At 36.7% G+C, this 19634-nt stretch overlaps 1 protein-coding gene across 1 annotated transcript in view; it reads right to left on the bottom strand.

Moving 5' to 3' along the window:
- Positions 1–4360: 4360 nt before the first annotated feature.
- The window catches only part of ZNF385D (zinc finger protein 385D), a gene marked incomplete at both ends in the record, with an annotated part of 422577 nt that continues 407303 nt past the window's right edge, over positions 4361–19634 (bottom strand). Inside the window, 4 exons of the mRNA XM_080364337.1 lie at positions 4361–4594; positions 8716–8817; positions 10210–10388; positions 12340–12573. Coding sequence (XP_080220463.1) covers positions 4361–4594; positions 8716–8817; positions 10210–10388; positions 12340–12573 — 749 coding nt within the window. The remainder of the gene's footprint in view (positions 4595–8715; positions 8818–10209; positions 10389–12339; positions 12574–19634) is intronic.

The following is a 19634-nucleotide window of genomic DNA, read 5'->3' as shown; positions in this document are numbered from 1 at the left end:
GCCAAACAACTTGGATATCTGTGCTTCATATTTAGCCGCAAGAATGTTGTAATTGCAAAGAATTCCTTTCAGGTCTTGTTCCTCAGTCTTATGTTCATAAAATGACATTTGTTTTTGGGAAGAAAAAGAGAGATATTAAGATAGAAATTCTCCAAGTTTCTTTGAAGAGACTTTAAAACTATGTATTTACAGGGAGCAGAAGCAGGGGCTCTGAAGAAGCACGATTTCAGCTTTCAGGGAATTTGGGCCAATGCTCCACACTATCTTTGGGGATTAGAATAGAAGTGACTAAAAGCAGGTGCATTCATTTATGGTATTCCTGGTGTAACTGGAAGATAATGAGTGTGAGACATTAAATTTACCCATGGCACCCTTGCACTGATTCAGCATCTAAAATCTTTTTGTCTTTTAAAATACAGAGCCAATTGTAATATTCCAGTATTAAAATGACAGATGTAATTATTCTAGTTATATTAACTTTATTTAGCTATTCTTAATGTTATATAACTTTAAATTATCTTAAAGATCTAAACTTCTCAAATACAATATTCCTTGACATGGTCAGTTCACTTTTTTTATTCTTCCAGTTCATTTTAGATCACCATATTTATACCATTTGCTTACTGACCTCTCACACCAGCTTTTACAGCAGCTTTCAAGAAGGTAACTGATTTCATGGTTCAGAGCAATGCTGAACCTCGAGAAGAAAGGTTTGAAGCCAGAGATAGCTGGAAAAATGCAGATAGCATAAAAATATATTTATATATCCCTCCCACAAAAAATACCATCTCTTCAGGTCTGAACAGAATAGTCATTCTTCAACACTTTGTATAGAACTTAAGAAAACATCCTTGAACGTATTTGTTTTTCCAAGTTCATACCCAGACATTTTCCTGCAGGCTGATTTCACACTGCTATTCCAGTGAGTGACTGTGCCTTCGATGAAAAGGTCTGTTTCCTTGTGCTTTAGGCTTCCTCTTGGATCTGGGGTGTTACTGTAATATGAAATATGACGACATATTTTTCTTTTATAGTGCTCTCCATATTGGTTGTATTGACAAGTAGGTGTAAAGTGTCTTCTGTTTGCTAGCTACTTTGTCAGCTGCTGTGGACATACTCTTGACTGGAAGCTCCCCTTGCTCAATCAGATAGCTGCGCCAGTATTTTCCTTGGCAAATATATATATATATATAATAAAACTCTTGTGCTGACATCCCGGGTATGTTGACTTGTTACTGACCAAGCAGGGAGTGAACAGCAAGGCACAGAAAATCCACTATACATTCTAACATTTAGGCTTTATCCTTTATTAGGTAGTGAGTAAGAGACATAAAAAGAATTGAGTTTGTTGTTTACAGCTGAAATTTAAAAGAGACTTGTGTGAACAGAAACTTGTTCCATAGAGCACTGTGACAAAAGAGGTCCAAGAACACTGAAGGTGTCATTGCAAATTAGCTGATGTAAGTAGTTGGAATGACACACTCTTTATTTTTAGCAAAACTTGTATTAACTCTGCCCTTAGTACTGTGCCTCCATACATGCCACAGGCCACATTTTGGCAAGGATCAGCCTGTTGATTTTGATGGCACCACAACAACATGGCAGGATGTACAGAAGGTGTCCATGCACCAGAGGGCCGTGCATAAGAGCCTACAGGATATTTGTGGGTCTCCCCTTTTGCCATCTGCGTGTTCTTTCATGGGGAAAAGATTACCTGCCAGACCTTCTCCCTTCCCAAAACACCAGTCCTCCTCTATTCATTTAGCAAGGGCTTACTTACCTAGGCTGTTACAAAAGGCTCTGGAGATAAACGGTGGTTCATGGAGCACAGATTGAAAACAGTGCCCTATTTAAGGAGGAATTTGAAGAAGCTGGCAATAGCACTAGAACTACTGCAAAAAGATGGAACGTTAAAAGTAGGCTTAAAAGACCAAGGCCAAGATTTTGCAAAGAGGAGCTGAAACTTACACCACTATATTTATGTACCAAAGTAAAAGGTAATATTTTCTAAATTGAATGTTAGGCGCAGGTTTTGAAGGCTGGCCTGTTGACTGTCTCTTTACTGGGAGCTGTAGAGTAGGGAGCCCTTTTAAATGTCAGCCCCTAGTTATTCAGGTGCGTAAACTTGGCTTCAGGAACTTACTCACACTCATTTTGGAAACTGGGCCAAAGCTTTCCAGCTAGTAACCAGCCCTGAAATCACCATCACATCTTTTTCATGGCTACATAGGAGTGAATTAAATATAATCAAAAGCCCACTTCATTTCAAGGCACAAACGTTTGCAAATAAACTGGATGAAATATAAATACATAATATAGAACTTATTTCAACACTTCTAGATAAATAAATGCAACTCTTTGGAATTCTTTGGACACAGACATCCATGGAACCTCTTCTTTCTCTTTTCTTATATATATATATTTTTTTATAAAATCTAAATGCAGAGAGGTTTAAAAAATGGCAAATATCAATGTACGTGGAAGGCTCACTGATGAACTTGCAAGTCAAAAGTGCTGTATATTCCCATCCTCGGTACCTCCCAACTGTCCATATTAACCACAGGCAGTATTATATAGCAACCACATGGTCAATATTTTGCATTACTACCTTTTAATAAAATCTTTCAAATCATTTCCCCATCTAAACTTAAATTATGTTTTTAAATTTTATTCCTCCTAAATGTATGGTAAGCATTCACTTAGCTACACATCAGAGTGGTCGCATGTGATTTGGCAGCACACTCCATAATATTAATAGATACTTTTCAGCTCCCTATGGGAAAAAGCAGGCAGCAAGAGTCAGATTCAAGAAGTCTATTTTTTCTCTGCTGTTTGTTACTTACCACTTAATGACCCACATGTGAAACTCAATGGTTATATAATTATTTTATATAGTAGATTTTCTGTTTATAAGTTATTTTTCTTACTCTAACATATATACAATATATCTATATATACCCCTGATAAATCTTACTTTAAAGGGACACAGTTAACCCCTTTAAGCCTCACAGTAAATACATAAGGCTTTAAGCTGTTCATACACAAAGGTCATCCACAGAACTGAAGGATCACTTCAGATCCTAATGGTTGTATTTGTTCCAAACCCACGATGTGCAGTTATCTTGTAATATGTATCTCATGTGTTGCTGTTTACATTTATAGGTATTTAAGACAATTTATATCACATCAGTAGGAAATAAAACAAAAGAATAAATCTGTTTCTAAGACTAAGTCTATTGCAAAAAATGTTACCTGTATCTACAGACTCTCCCCACTGGTGTGATATAAAAAGAGTATGTGCCATTCTTGCGATGAAATTCTGGCTACATTGCAGTCAGTAGGAACCTTATACTGACTTAAATGATGACAGAATTTCTCTCCTGCTTTTCATCTACTAGTTACAATTACGTGTAACCCATTTGTGTCTTCCCTCTGCTCGACACCTCAACACCAAAGTGTCAGGCCTCTTTCAGGACAAGAGTGTATTTTTTTGCTGTCCACTGGCATGCCGTAAACTTTGATCTATCCTGTATGCATTACATCTTTTAATATACATACACTATACACATATGTTCTCAGCTAAATAAAAGTTCAACCTATTCTGTGTACAGCATCTGGATTTTTTTTTCACTAAACCTTCTTTATCATTTACTTTGTCCTAAACCATAGATTGCCTTCATGCCCATTCTTCTGTGGGTGAGGAAAGCAATTTTTGCTCACCAGGAACAGCTCCACATTATTGTCATCATTTTTGACTGCTTACCAAAGTGACATAATTTGTTCATTTTATCTTTTGCAACTCAGTTAGAAACCTAGTGGCATAGATAGAGACACAATACTACTGTTTTACAAGACATCTATTGTATCTACTTTTGTTCAGATAAATACCCAGTAACTGCTGATTTGGCAGGAGGATTGGTAAGGGTACTACTATTCACAGTGTTTCTTTTTTTTCCTTCTTTTTTAATCTACAGAATAAAGTATTTTATGTACATTGGAACCAGTTAATGCCCTTTAGACAAATTTGTAAGTTGTTTCATAAAGCAGGAAAGACATTGCAGGGAAATATGTGCCAAAAAGCACAGTCAAAAGGCTTCATAAGTTTTATATGTCACTACAAGTCAATGCTGGAGATCCATTCTAAAACGATCAATACTCAAGAGGAATGTTCTCATCTGGAGAAAATACTGCCCATTCCCCCTTTTAGAATTTGTTCAGTTCTCTATCAAAAGTCCTGGCTCTTCATATATACTTTAAACTATAAATAAACACTGCATAGTTCAATGTTCTTGATTTTCTTTTTTGTTTGTTTGTTTTGATTTGAAAAATTATTGCAGTACAATTAATTCCTGTTTGGAGTTCAGTAAGGAGCAAACAGCACGGGAGTATGGGTGGTCCGTATAGGCCCTGGAGCTGGTCGTAGGAGTGCTGGAGGAAGTGCAGAAGTCTGGAAAAGGGTGGCTGCTGGGGCTGTACGAAGACTGAAAGGGGAATTCACAGCCACAGCGGCAGCTGCTGCTGCAGCTGCTAGCGGATTTGGTAAGATTCGTGGAGCCATCGGCTTTGAAGGTTCCTTTGAAAATACTAATTTTACCTGTGGGGAAGAGAGAAAACAAACAGACAGAGAGACATAATTTGTTCATATCAGCTACACGACAGGGAGCTTGACTTAAGATTATAAGTGCAAAACCAGGTAGGAGAGGCCTCGTAGTGGCTACTGACTCTACAAGCTGCAGGCTTGTGACAGGAGATACGATCCGACGTATTGGACCTGGATGAGCAGGATTTGGTTGGGGACAAAGAGTTCCAAGTTTTGCGCCTTATCACTGAGACTTATAATTGAGTATGAGATTAGAAATCAAAGCAAACTGTAAAATGGGCTGGGCAATATGCACCAAAGTAAAGCTGCATGTACCTTGCACGAATTAAATAAAGAAGAATTAACCATAAATTAAAAGACCTACATCTGGACAGCTTCATGATAGAGACCAGAGCAGAATGAAAACACATCATGTTCCCTGGTCTGACTAAGAAGGTACTTTTGGTTTTATCACTAAGATACAAGTTCTACTTAAAATCTTCAGCTAGCTTCTCTTTATTAGCTCCTGCCTCTAATAACAAGCAAATAAGCAAAGCTTATCTTGCACTGGTTATGAAAATCTCCCAATGTTTCGTATGTTCAAATAAGTGATGAATTCTATGGTTGTTGCCCTATGTTATCTTGCTGGGTCTTCAAATATTTTTCACAAAAATAGTGTTCATTCTTACAAGAACTGTGAAAAAGTGGCAGATATTTTAAAACGTTATAATGAAAAACTGTTGCCAATATCATTTAGTATGGTGCTAAACCATGTTATTTTTGTTAGTTACTGAGGCTTCTGCTTCAAAACTATTTAAATAATGAATCTTGTGTACTATCAAATAGAATTGGAAAAACTCTTCATTTAGAGTTTCCAAAAAGAAAAAAATAAACTCAAGCTTTTCCCAGACTGATTGAAAATACTCACAGAGGTCCATTATTATTAGAGAGAATTTACATTTGGTATGCATACAAATGAACATCAGAGTAGTCTATATAGATTTCTGCAAATTTCAATGGGATTTCAAGTTTCTAATGAGAAGCCAGGATCCTGAATACCTTTATTGTTCTGGTTTTATAACTCTGAGATAAGAATAGAAACCTCATCTACTGACAAAGAAAAGTTCCCATTGGCTCTGATGGACTTTTGGTGGGTCTGTGTCCTGGAATGACCTGAGGCCCTTTGCAAAGAAAATAAATCTGAATATGTGGTATTGAATAGAGAGAATATGAATATATGTACCATGTTGTGGTAAATTTCAGTGTAAGCATGGACACTTCCCACTCACAGGGAAACACAATTTCTCATTCTTGAATTGAAAGGGGCTTTCAAATAATTAATTTGCACTATGTCAGCCTGATACTTTCCACTCAACTGTAACTTGGTGAGTGTATAGTCAGAAAGTAAGGACAGGAGTAGTCTGGCATGAACCACCAGTGCATTTCGTTATTACACTATCACCATATTCCAAAAAATCTGTTGGTTCTTTACTACCCAGATGGATACAGGATTTTGAATTTTCCTAATATCCATTGGTAATTCTGCTGGCTAAAGGTCCATTAAAGATCTGGAAGAGATACACAGAGGGGACCAGATTCTGTAATTTTCTTAATGGAAGATGTAACAGATATTATATACAAAATTCCTCATGGTGCCTATGATAAGCGATGATCTGATCTTTTCCTTGATCAGTGTTATAGCCACTGATCCAAGCTGTCTTCTTCCCTTGCTGGCCATGTGATGTTTTCCTCCTTCCTTACATTGTTTAGTAAATAGGGGTTTTTTCAATCTTGTTAGGAACAGACCAAAAAAAAAAAAAAAAAGAAAAAAAAGAAAAAAGACCGTGAAAAAACAAAAAAACAAACTCTGCCTAAAACAACTGGGTTCTGACTGCAGTTTAGAATTCCCAGTTAAGAATGTTTTTCATAAGAGCTATTTATTGCAGAAAATTTGGACTATCAAATGCCTAATAACCTCTTTCTCCCAGTATAGTATTTTATACATATGGGACAATTGTTGCTTAAAGAAGCAAGCAAGTCCCAATATTACAAGGTTTCTCAAACTCTGAAATAGTACTATGGGAATTCATAAAGCTTCCTTCTCTGAAGTATGCAAAACTAGACTAGACAAAACAATAAAAATAATATTGAAAACATGGCATTATAGTATGTCCTTTTTCTAACTCCTATAGTAAAGAAATTGTTGATCCTCATGCACTTTTTGTCATGAAGAACAAAGATCTTCTGTGACTTTGTTTTAAAAGGCTAGGACTGTCTTGCCATTCTGGGAGGAATCAGGAACTTCTGATTAAGTTAGTTAGCTTTCAGGTTAATTTATTAACATGGTCTTGATCTCAAGATAGCTGCGAAACCAGCATTATTTAGTATTTAGAGTACATTGCACATTCATTTCAAATGTCTCTTCAGGTACTCATTAACACACAGGTCAATATTAAGAGCAAAGCAGCCATTATTAGTTCCTCTCCTCTCCTCTCCTCTCCTCTCCTCTCCTCTCCTCTCCTCTCCTCTCCTCTCCAGTAAACTAAGGGACTGTAAATACTTGCAAAATAAACAGAGACTAAAGAAAAAGTCTACAGCTCATCAAAAACATTTAGATTCAAAGTAAAATTTGCACATCCTTGGCCTGTTTCTATGCCATTAGGCATTTCAAGAGAACAATTCTGGTATTCTTTCTGTCAAAACAAAAAAGTTTAAATGGAGAACTACTCTTACCTCTTTTCAGTGTAGCCTCCATTCTACTATGGATATCTGTTCACTTGTTGCTAACACATACTCTCCTTCTTAAATCTCCTTTCCCTCTTTGCTCACCTCTGGCCTGACTTGTATATTGTGAGCAATTGGGAGTAAGGAAGGAGAAAAAGGACACATTGCCTTCATTTGTCTATGCAGCAACTGAATGGCCTTGATCCTTGGCTGGAGTTCTCAGAAATGACCATTACATAAATTGGCAAACAGAGAACTATGCACAGCAGCAACAGTAATGTAATAGTTATTTTCATTCCCTGTGAAACAATTAATTTCCTAAAGGAATAATAATCTTGTAAGAGAAGCTTTAGTGATTCCATATCCTGCTTACCTAATTAAATATTTTCTTATATGTATTGGAGACCTTGGTCTTCCTGGTAGATTACTAAAAAGCCCTATGGGGCTATTTCCCTTGTGGTGTATCTATCAGAACAGTGTACCGCATTGTGTGACAAATCTAGGAAAGTTCCTACCCAACTGAATTGTTCATGAATATATCACTCATGAGGGCTGCCCCAACAAGAAAAGAGCTTTAAGTCAACTTAAGGAGAACTGAGTTTTCACAGAAAAAAAGCTCCATGTTCTGCCTGCATTAGAGAAGATGGTCAAGGAATACAGGGCTAATCTCTGTGAGGCCAATGAATCAACATCCTCCCTTTGCCAAAACCATCTATAAACCCTTACAAAATACCATGGCGCATAAAACAATCATGCAGTTTATCTGAAGGAGATAAAGGTCAGATATTTCACTGTCCCACTCACAATATAAGCTGTTTCTTAACTAATGCCAAGATCCTAGCAAGGTTTTTTATTAAAAAGGAAACATTTTTCTCAGCTTTTGAAGCTAGTAAGAGCTAGCTTCAGAAAGCTTCAGTGCTTCAGAAAGTTTATCCTGGCAGCTGAAAATGCAACCAGAACCATTCTGAAACTGAGCAGAATGAAATGAGAGATAGATTTTTTTAAATTGTTTCCACTGTTATCTGAATAACTTTCTAAATAAGGGTAAAATAAACTTTTTATATTTTACAGAGTTTTATTTGGTCATTTCATCACTATTGTCCTTGGTGAAAACTGGAAAAACCTGTTTGACACCTAGATGTTTCTTTTGTCTGTTGCTCTCTAATGATCTTTAAAACAAGCTTCTTTTCTGAAGTTATTCAGAGTAGCTATAAAAAACGAGGACCCACAGGTTGTAGTCCACACCCATCAGTACATAAGAAGTCCCTTGTGAGCTTCCACGGGCTCATTAAGACACTTGAATACGCCCATTACTTACATTATTCCTCTCATTTTAAACATTTTTTCCACTTATGTTTTACAAAAACCTTACTCAGCAGGGCTAAAATAAAACAAAAAGGTGATTGGCTTACCCCTAGAGGATGTGTTCCCTTTTGGAGTTTGTTGTAAGGGCTGTATTTAGGTTTAGGTGGCTTCCCAGCAGCTCTGTCTTTGTGCCTTCTACTGCTTATGTGCTGTTAAAATCCATTTGGGAGGAAAAAAAAAAAAAGAAAAGAAAAAAAGAAAAGAAGAGTGATATTTCCTTCATAGATCATTTCAGGTTCTGCTTTACACAAGGGTGCTCTAATACTGAAGGCTACCACTCTCCACAATAGCATGACTTTGACTAATTCAATAACAAATGGGAATAGGGCCTGTTCCAATTTGAATGACGCTTTGTGCATCACATACTGGGACTGTGATTTTCCACAGTGCTCAGTTCAACTCTGCTTCCACTGCAGTCAATGATTTTCTCACCTTTGTTAACTTCAACAGGACCTGATTCAGGTCAGAGATAGAAGCCTTTGAAAAATTTCTCCCTATCTCTATAAAGCACCCATCAAATTCAATCCACGGCTGATATAAAGTTTTGGAAGAATATTGGATAGTAGAGCATCCCCTATTCAAGGGAGGGGAGAAGGTCACAAAATTGTTTAAATCCCTAAGAAGCTTAGACATCCTTTAAAGATTGCAGCTGAAAGATGGTTACATATCAAACTGACAGTGAAAAAAAAAAAAAAACACAAAAAAACCCCCAAACAACCACAAAATCCATTATCTTCTTCATAAAATATATGAGTTTTTACAATAATCCTTCTATACAGGCTTTATTGCAGTATTAGATGTAAGGGACCTTTTCCAGAACTAGATTTTTACTTTGATTTTCATTCTCAAGAGAGTTCTTACCAAAAAAAAGACAAAGAATTGGACATTTTTTTCCCTGAAAGCAGAAGACAAGTATTGCTATTGTCCTTTAGAGAATTTATCTTCATTCTTGTAAAGTTTCTTAACAAGTATTTAATTCCAAAAGGCACACAGAACTAAAATAAGCATTTTTCAGGAAAAAGGCTTTGTTCATCTGAAGAATGACTGAACATAACTGAGTGCAATTGCAATTTAGAGGTCATGCTTCTCAGTTACAGAGTGACATGGATAAAAAAATATTACAAATCCTCTCCTTCCCACATTTCTAAGCAGGTTATTCATTGTCTTGTGAAAATACTGGCTGCTCCCACTTCCATATCTTTGTCAAGGTAAATACCATGCAGTACACTAAACAGCAGTGTTCATTAGCTCATGACAATTATAATAATCTAAAGACAGTTGTAATATGTTGCAGTTTACAATTTCTATAACTCTTCAAGAGATACATACAATCAAGAGCTTTTGAGAAAATATATTCTGTTCAAGGGAAAGCCATATCCAAAATAAAACATACAGTGCGAAAGACAAGTACAAAGGGCAAAATCTGTAAGCTCCATTTGGATGTGAACTGTTAGACTGATACATGCTGATTGTGTTGCTACTTTATCACCACGAAAACAAAGAACAGCCAAGGATTCAAACACTGCAAACTAGCTGAGTACCTGTTTCAGTTGTGTCTCAGAGTTTACGTGCACATCACATATTTCACAGTGAAATGTTTTGTTCTGAAGGCCTGTGTTCCCTTTATTCACAGGTCCTTTGCCTTTTACGCCTGCCCGGGGAAAGGCTTTTATGGTTCCACTTCCATTCCGAGCTTCCAGCATAGTTTTGTGCTTAGTCCCTGGAGACATTAGAAATGGGAAACAGAAACAACTTTGACAATTTGGTTGCATTCATTGTTTTGTTTTCTTTTTAAAAGAAAATCATATGAACCTCAGCTTGATGCCACGTGCTGTGCTTGGAATATGCCTGTATTTGTCTGTATCAGATTCATACCTCTGTAACAACATTTCACATCTGATATTTAATTATTAAGTTACATATCTGTAGGTAATGCACCACAACAAAGCAGCCACACCAGTAAGCAGTGGCGCAATCAGGTATCCTGATGTGAAGTTAAACGGGTGTGACTTTTCTCATTAAGTCCTGCTGCTAATAGACCTGAATTGTAGTTGCAAAGGAAGAGTAATTTAGCTATTAAAGACGTAGTTGGCTCTGATTTGTAGTCCTCCTGAATGGATCGACAAATAGTACACATTAGGTAGCTTACACTTGAATCCATAATTAATTGATTAGTCTCCAAATCAAAAAAGGGGAGAGGTTTCTGGCAGCAACCTATGGATCTTTAACGGCCCCCTCAGAAACCAAAATGTGAAAAACATGCATGTAAGAAAAATTCACTTGCACTTTTTATTAAAATAAAGATTGGATAGAAAACAATACTGTCCTGTTGTTTTACCTTTATTCACACCACACAATTTCTTACACTGTTGACTTCCATGCAGGTAGTCTGTGATGATAATGGACCATTACCATGTACAGAATTAGTGTTCCAGTGATAATTGTTGTATGCATCCACATGTAGACTCTTACAAGCACGCATGCATGTGAGCATACACACAGTTTATCAGCATAGGCAGCAAAAAATTGGAGGCTTGTGTTTCAATATTCAGAATAATGTTTTGGCTCTCACCTTGGGCAGAAAAATGTTTAATAGATTAAATGAGTGCAGCCCTATGAACTTGAATTTTCATCAGTTGAAGATCTAGCATACAACAAACACATCTTTCAAAACAGATTAGGTTTTGTTTCTCATGAATATCAACAAATTATAACTTTTTTTTTTTTAATTTAAGTGGATTCTATAGACATGCTAAAGGTGTATATATATATATATATATATTTATTACATCATAAAACCATTGATCATGTTGCTGCAACTATATTATCACTGTCTCTATGTTGCAAACCTAAGGCTCTCTACCTGTCTGCTAACTCTATTTACCCTGATGGCAGGTAACCCTTGACATCCAAAATCAGGAGTTTTTCCGTAAGACTGTTATATGTGGTCATTGCCACCATATTAAATCCCAAGATCTTTTAACCCTGCTCACCACAAAGCCAATCAATAAGATGCTTACATTAGTGACTGTGAATGATGACTATCTACTACTGGAACTTATCGATGCTACTAGCTCTAACAACAAGAAACAGCTTAAAAATTAAGAAAGATGGAGATAAGCAGCTACCCATTCAACTCTCATGCAGCAGTTGCTACTGGTTGATGAAAACATAGGAAAAAATATACATAATTTTAACAAGTTATTAACAGACAATATGGAGCTAAGAAGTCTAACTCCCATCATTGAACTCTGACTGACTGATGCTCCCTCTTTCAGCCTTCATTTGTTAGATTTCAAACAAAACCAGTGGTGTTCATAGTCAGTTTTCTAGCTGGCACAAACAAAAGTATGCAAACTCGGAAGACCAAAGGTAATGAAGCATGAGCTGTCATTTGGCTCTATAAGGTTTGGAAGCTGCAAAAGCTAAAATGTAAGAAAATGTGTAACTTGCATGCAATAAAATTCCTTTATTCTCTCTTTATGAAAGCCTCTTTGCCTGTCATTTTTATTCTTTAATAGTTAATGAATTCCATGTAATTGCCAGTTTTCTGCCACCTCTTTGTCCCCTGCTGCAAGAGATCTAATCTATTCAGGGGAAGATAATTGCAGAGCTCTTGAGACAGAAGGAAAAAAAAAAAAAGGAAGAAAGCAAGCACTGCTCCATCTCACCACTGTTGTGCGCCTCCAGCTGCGAGGCAGAGTTGACAGCGACTTTGCATAGTGAACAGTACAGCAGCCTTTTTGCTTTCTCTTCCTCAGTCTCCACGGAAGGGCACGTGGTGCTGCTCGTGGCTGTCGTAGGGATTTTCTCCACTTTAGAGGTGATTTCAGTTGTCATAACGCTGCTCTTCCGGATTTCCACGGTTGTTGTCGTTGATATTGCTGGTGTCCCTGTGGTAACGTCTGTGGGCAAAGGGAGGAGATGGAAACAAACAAACAAACAAACAAGTTGTGACCTTTGGCATTTGCTTGTTTGCATCCTAATGCTGTAACCAAACATAGGGCCAGATCGTGCTGGTGATGGTTTGACTAATGGTAATGAACTAAATCTGACCTTATTCTTTGTATTTTCTGTGGTTACAAAACACAGTACTTCCATACACTGAAATGCCACATATTCTGTCTCCTGTAGTCTGCTAACACCCAGTAAATACAGAATTAATAAACTCAAAAGACAGGCCATTAAGACTGTACTGTACAACTGAAATACAATCCACTAAAGGAGGTCATGTAAATTCCCAGTACAATAGGCAGTTAAAAATTAATAAACAGCACTTAAGACACATAAACTGTCATAGTACCACAAAACACATTGATTGAGTAGCCAAACTAAAGTTTTCACATATAATATGTACTGTAATACTGTACTAATAAAACTAAAATTGATTGTTCTTTGTACCTGATAAAATGTTAAATTGATACTTCACTTGATATTAGCCAAAATGAATATTAAATTAATGAAGGTAATCATTAATGCACAGTATACATGTATACATGCATTATTATTATCAATTATTAAATAATAAGAATAAATACTAATAACAGTAATTAAATATACAACATTCTAGTGTACACAAACACTAATAATATTTTAGTTCTGCATACCAGTAGTATGTTTGGAAAAACTGTAAGCATGTTATACACTTAAATCTCTTTGTAATCCTAGTGCTTGCATCTAAGAACTCGTGCTGCTTCTGTAGTTTTCAAATCCAAGAGAGAAAATACACAACGATATTGTGGTTTGAATGACATTTGGATATGGCAGTATCCCTTGGTAGTTAAGTACTTAGCAGGGTAGAGAACAGTAAGATCCAGCACTGAGCCAGTGGACAAGACAGTAAGTAAGGGACAGGAGAAGGAGAGAAGGGACAGGAGATGTTCTGCCTTTGCTGTGTTGCATTTTTTCATATTCAGCCTAATAAGCAGCAGCTTCCCCATAAGAAATCTAAGTTACTTTACTGAGATACTCCTGGAATTGGGTACTTTCCAACACAGACAGCTCATTTTGGTTTCATACATCCCTTGGTGTTAGTGGTGCTCAACCTGTACTATGATTTATTCATTGCCATCTATTAGAGTAGGCAAAATCACAATTCTTTTGCTTATGGATCTCAGTGTGTGCTGTGATGCAGGAAGGACACAACTAATTGATGCTGCAGAGGTGTGTCTCAGACTAAAGCTGTTCAACAACTTCATTAATGAAGAACATGCCTAGTAACTTAGCAGACAATAGCAAAGTTGGAGCAAGGGCAAACACACCAAGAAACATGATCCAAAACAATTTCAATGCATTGGAGAGACAGGCTAGAAAATTAAATGCTTTTCAGTAAAGACAGTTCCAGGAACCCACACTGAATAGGATTAATCTGATCTATTAAAACGAGATGAAGAACAGTTGCCCCAGTACTGCTTTTAGGGGAGGTTTCTTGTTTGTTTGATTTTGTTTTGTTGTCTTTGTTTGTTTGATTTTTTGCTAGTTTTACAGAAAAAGCTTTCAGCAGCAGATAAGATGAACACTGATCTCTTCTATCATCATGCTATGAAACATGGCCCCACCATATTGAAAGTGCAAAGTGAAAGATTTATAAAGTATTTTTTTCGCCTCTAAGCAGCACAGGACGTCCTGTGTCCAGCCTGAGAACTGCAACATCAAAAATTAACAATTACTTGCTTTGTTGTTAGTCCAGCAGTAATACAAATGCAAACCAACAAAAGAGGGCTCGCAAAGGAGGAAGCCAAACAAATTAGAGGTTTAGAAGACATGACTGTGAATATGGAAGACAAAGGGTAAACACTGACAACATTTTTTGTATCTGTAGAAGGTAGCTAAAATAAGAGAATAAACTCTTCTCCCTGATCCCTCCTAATAGAACAAGGACTATTGGATTACATGAAGAGAGACTTAGATTAACATCAGGAAATTCTTTCTAATATTAACTCTTGTAAAGCCAGAGAATAGCCCACCTACAGAGATCCGGAAATATTGCCTACTGGAGGACTTGAAACTGGCTGAACAAATATTTGCAGGAACAACCCTGGTATGATCCCCGTTCAGTCAGTGGGAATAGGACTCTTCGAGCCCTAATAATTTCTATACATTGTGTATTTTGCAATGTTTCTACATATTTTCTCAGAGTATTTTTAAAAATTATTATTCATAAAACCAAGAAAGGAGAGTTTGTCATGTGAATATTCTACATATTGCCAGGCATTAAAGCATATAGCAAAAATAAGGTCCCACTCAAGGTCTAATCAAAGTTGAGTGTGGGGTTTTTTAGTTTGTTCGGTTTTGGTTTTTTTGTTTTTGTGTTTTTTTCTGAGAGTGATTCTGGAGGTGGTTATATCCTGAAGGTTCTGGGGGTGTCAAATACCAGTGAAGAAGGAATGGTGTTACATTGCTGAAGACTCTCTTCTTATTTTTTATCTTAACAGACAAACAATGTTTCAAAGAAAAATGTTATTTTGAAGTATTAGGTCTTTTATCGGGAAACGGATGAGTAAATGAAGCCTTTGTAGATCTGTCCACAAAACTATACATTTAACTAGTCATTCCCATCCCAGAGAATCTGTGTCAATGTTAGCTTTTCTTCACTCAAAAGTTGCTGTTGTGAAACTATTTTCCTCAAAAGCCCAGTCCCAGCAGTACATAATACTACTTTTCCAACTTTGGTTTAACCCTCCCAGGACAACTGTACAGTCGTAGGTCTAGCCATTGGACTTTCCTCATGAAAAGTAGGGCAGACAGCATCAGGGAAAGAGAAGGAAAAGAAGACATTAGTGTTCTTTCAGGACCGATGGTAAGTTCAGTGCCAATCTTGCAGGAAATTAGACATGTACATCAATCACCATTACCAGTTTTGCAGTGCAAGGGTCAGGATTTTGCCTTAAGCAAAATATAGATGATAATTTCTTTATCTTCCCTAGGAAAAACTGAGGCAGTAAATAGAAAAAAGCTTAAATGATTGCAAATTTTAGTCTGTTTCAAATATCTGACCTCCTATGTCTATGTTGGTCTAATATTTCACCATGTAATTATTTTAAAGTGAAAAGAAAAGACAATCAATTATGCTAGTCCTTTCGAGAGTATTTTGATAAGCATGCATGTAAGTAACATTGTATATAAAAATGAAATTTAAAATGGTAAATGTCATCAGCATGTTCCTCAACTAGCAAAAATATAAATGTTCAGAGCATGTATTCTGATCATATATCTTTCAAAAGGTGACCTATATTAAAACATTATATATTCCACTAATGCAAATGCATTAATGACATCAAAACATACACAATAAAACCCTCCAAGTTCACCATCTAAAAGCCATGACACACTTAAAAATACAAAGCTGCTGCTCCTCATACAAACTTAGGAATTATCTGCAGGAATTAAGGGGAAAACATTCTAAAATCTGTTAAGTAAGCTTGGAAAGAGGGAATTAAAATCCTCTTCTTACCAGAACTTCTAACCTAACCAGCTTGTATCTCTGAATACATTACAGTGTTGCTGCCTCTACACAGTTCAGTGCCCTAAATACAGGGTACAGCATTAAAGGTATAAGGGATTAAAAAACCCCATGAAAAAGCAAACAAAAAAATACCCAAACAAATCACCATGAAAAAGGAGGAGGGAGGCATTTGAATTGATGCCTTTAAGATTGGATCAGCATTTCTTAACATTATATTATGACAGTGCCTTAAGAACTATTTCAATAATAAATGATGTAAAATCGAGCTGGAAATTCAGTCACAGTCAAACGGAAGATTTGTTTCTGGTGACGCAGGTTTGCAGCACTGTGCTATTTTCATTCCAGTGGCCTGCAGCAAATATTCATTATTGCAACTGTCACTGCTTGGCTTTGGCATAGAAGCTAATTGCTAATATTGTGTAGAACTGGACTCCAGAAGCAAAAAAAGGAACACTTCAGGATTCACAATAGTCCATTTCTGTTCCTTGTCTTAATATAGCACCAGAAAATAAAAATAATTTAAAAACTAATCTTTGCTCACTGGCAAAATCAAAGATTTATTTTAACAAGTCGACAAAGCCAGATGAAAAACATTCTATGAGAATTTACTCCTTTGGGTACTACAGATACCACAGTTCAATTGGAAAACTGCAAGTTTGTGATTAAGGTCCTCCTAAGTAAGCAAGGTTACTACTAGACTCATGAATTTTCTTGAGGCTGAAGAAACAGTAAATAACAACTCATGTTTTCCTCTGAGTATGTGAAAGTCTCACTGATCAGTTCCTGCAACTAAACATAAGAATTTCTTATCCTGAAACTATAAACAGACCCACAGAGAGAAAAGTGCTCTGGCTTCAAACAAATCACAACTATTTAAGAGCCTTTTTCTTCTTCCAAAATCTCAAGTGGTATGCATTTAAAAATATCTGATTTAACACATACCCATGCATTCTGGTCTCATTTAAATAAAACTTGTTGTTTTTGACAAAAAAGGATTGAGCATTTGGCCCATAATGTTGTCCAATAAAAAACCAAAACTAAAACCAAACAATATCCCCCTCCCCAAACTAGAAAGCACATTCTTTCTCATGAGGAACTAAACTTCATATGACATATTTTGCTATACTATAAGACTTAGTATTATATTTTGCTATACTATAAGACTTAGTATTGCAAAAATGTTGTCAGCTGGCTCACTTTTAGCAAACCTGCATCAAGTAACAGAATGATCCCGCACGGGTGCTCAATATTGGCATGTTCAAAAGAGTCTCAGCATATTATTTTCCTGCCTACTAAGAATGGGCACCTCAAGTTTCCTCAGGCTGTTTTGAAAATCCCGTGCCCTGTGTCATCTGTGGCAATTACATTTGAAGATAAGATGTCATTTGTTTTGAAACTATAACAGTGGAGTATATTAAAAACAAAGCAGCATCTCAAAAATAACTCTGTGACTGACTTTTTTCATGCTTGGCTGACTTTCTGTACTCATACGCTAAAACATAAGCATGTGTGCTAGCACGCTGACTGGCCCTGGCACTTAAACAAAACACTTTGAGGAACTTTGACTCAAATGTATCGGCTCCTCCTCCTTTATATGTGCAGAACACAAACTTGCATATTTTGTGGTTGGTTGATATTTGGTCCATTACTATACATCGTACAGAAAATTCCTTCAGTGTCATATTATGAAAATTCTCGTCATTAGACTTAGTTTTACATTCAAAACCTGGATTCAATCTATTTTTTATAGCTACAGCCTTCCCAGAATGGCTATCTTCTATTTGGAGAGTCAGAAGTATATTTTTAGAACTTAGAAGGACCCAAGTAATTTTTTTGCAAGAAAAAACTAATTACAACAGCACTGTTTAGAGAGTTAAGTACCATACATTGCAGTCTTTTTGGTATAAAAGATCAAAATGTCTAATTGATAGTTGTGTTCTTCATTACTTTATGATAATACCTCCTTCAGTGAAGTGACACAAAATAGTGGAAATCATTATATTTACCTGATCTTTTACAGGATGGATACTAATTAATATGCCATAATGGAAGAGTCAAGAGCTCTGAAGTAATAAACAAGGCTGTGTATCACAAAACAGGAAAAGAATTTCAAAATTTTTTTATGAGCTGCCTTCTGTTTTTGTTTTTCTAAACACCAGCTATTCACCTGTTTTCTTTCCCTTTGTCTCCTCCTAACGTGGCTTGTCAGTCACTTTCTTGCTAAGTCCCTTGTTTCTTTGCATTGTCTAGGTGTCCATCATGATTGCTTTTGATATTCAGAAAGTGAAAGGCTGAGTGTTTCTAAGGTATTGCCCAAGCCCTTCCTCAAATGTACAGAACAAGTACTACTGAGAAACTGAAGGACTGCAAACTTGCTCAGGACTGGCATGAAAGCCAAATACCAGGAATTTTTTTGCTTCGTAACTGGAGAGGCAATAACCTCAGTATTTTGACCAGTCCTTGTTTTTTAACACTTAAATAAATCAGATTATATAGAATGTTTATCACGCAGAAATAAAGGATGAAGGAACAAGTGGCTCCACAATGAGTGGCCTTGTTTTACTGCTGCCTCTGCTCCATGCTTCGTGATGACATGCCTTCATGGTGAAAGCAAGGAGTGAGACAGAAAACAGGACATTTGGTGACAGAAGTTGTCCACAGTGAGAGCAAGAGTGAAAAAAGTAGAAAACTTCACATATTTGCTCTGTGGATTTTTTTTCTCCAGTTAAAACTCAATTCTGCCAAGTCCTAAACTGACCTCCTCCAATAATTAGCAGTACACAATTTTCTAACGAAATTATACCTCATTTTTACTAGCAGTTCCCTTGGTTTAAAGTACAGTTCATTAATCCTGAACAGGATTAACCACAGAGGGATGACTGCATTCCTGTTGAGGTTAATTGAACGGAGCTGGCAGCAACAGCAACAGCTGGGGGTAAAAGGCCTGTGGAAAGGGAAGGAGGAAGGTAGAGAAAAGTCACACCATGTCTGAGTTTTGAGTTCTCAGGCAAACATAGTTGACAAAAACGTGACTGGAAGAAGACAATGAGGAGAAACCACTTATTTTTCAAGTTATTTTAAGCAACTATTGGTGATGACTGTGTTGGGGTGCTAAGCTGTCCTTTCTATTGTATAGATTTCTCCCCAGCCAGGGAGAAGAAAATCGGCTTTCACCAGCTACAAGTGAAAGGGTCCCTGTGCAAGGAGCAGCAGGGGGCAAGAATGGGCCGCTGGCTGAAGCTCCTCTTGCCACTTAACTAATGAGACTCGTGTAGTGAAAAATTCAATTTGAAACCAGGACAAAGTGTTTGTTTAAAGGGTGGAGCTCACAGTCAATTGCAAAGAAGATAACATGTTTTCTATTTTGACTTTAACTTGAAGGTTATACATAAGGCATGGTGTTAGATTTCATTTTGATAGTTACATTTTTATTTTGGAGGCTGCAATGTAAACCATTGCTTTTGAGAAATAAAACATGCACATGGTGGTTTGATCACAAAT

This window comes from Nesoenas mayeri (genome assembly GCF_963082525.1).
Source record: "Nesoenas mayeri genome assembly, chromosome: 2".
In the NCBI taxonomy this organism is placed as follows: domain Eukaryota; kingdom Metazoa; phylum Chordata; class Aves; order Columbiformes; family Columbidae; genus Nesoenas; species Nesoenas mayeri.
The sequence above is the reverse complement of the archived record's forward strand: the minus strand, read 5'-3'. Positions and strand labels throughout refer to the sequence as shown.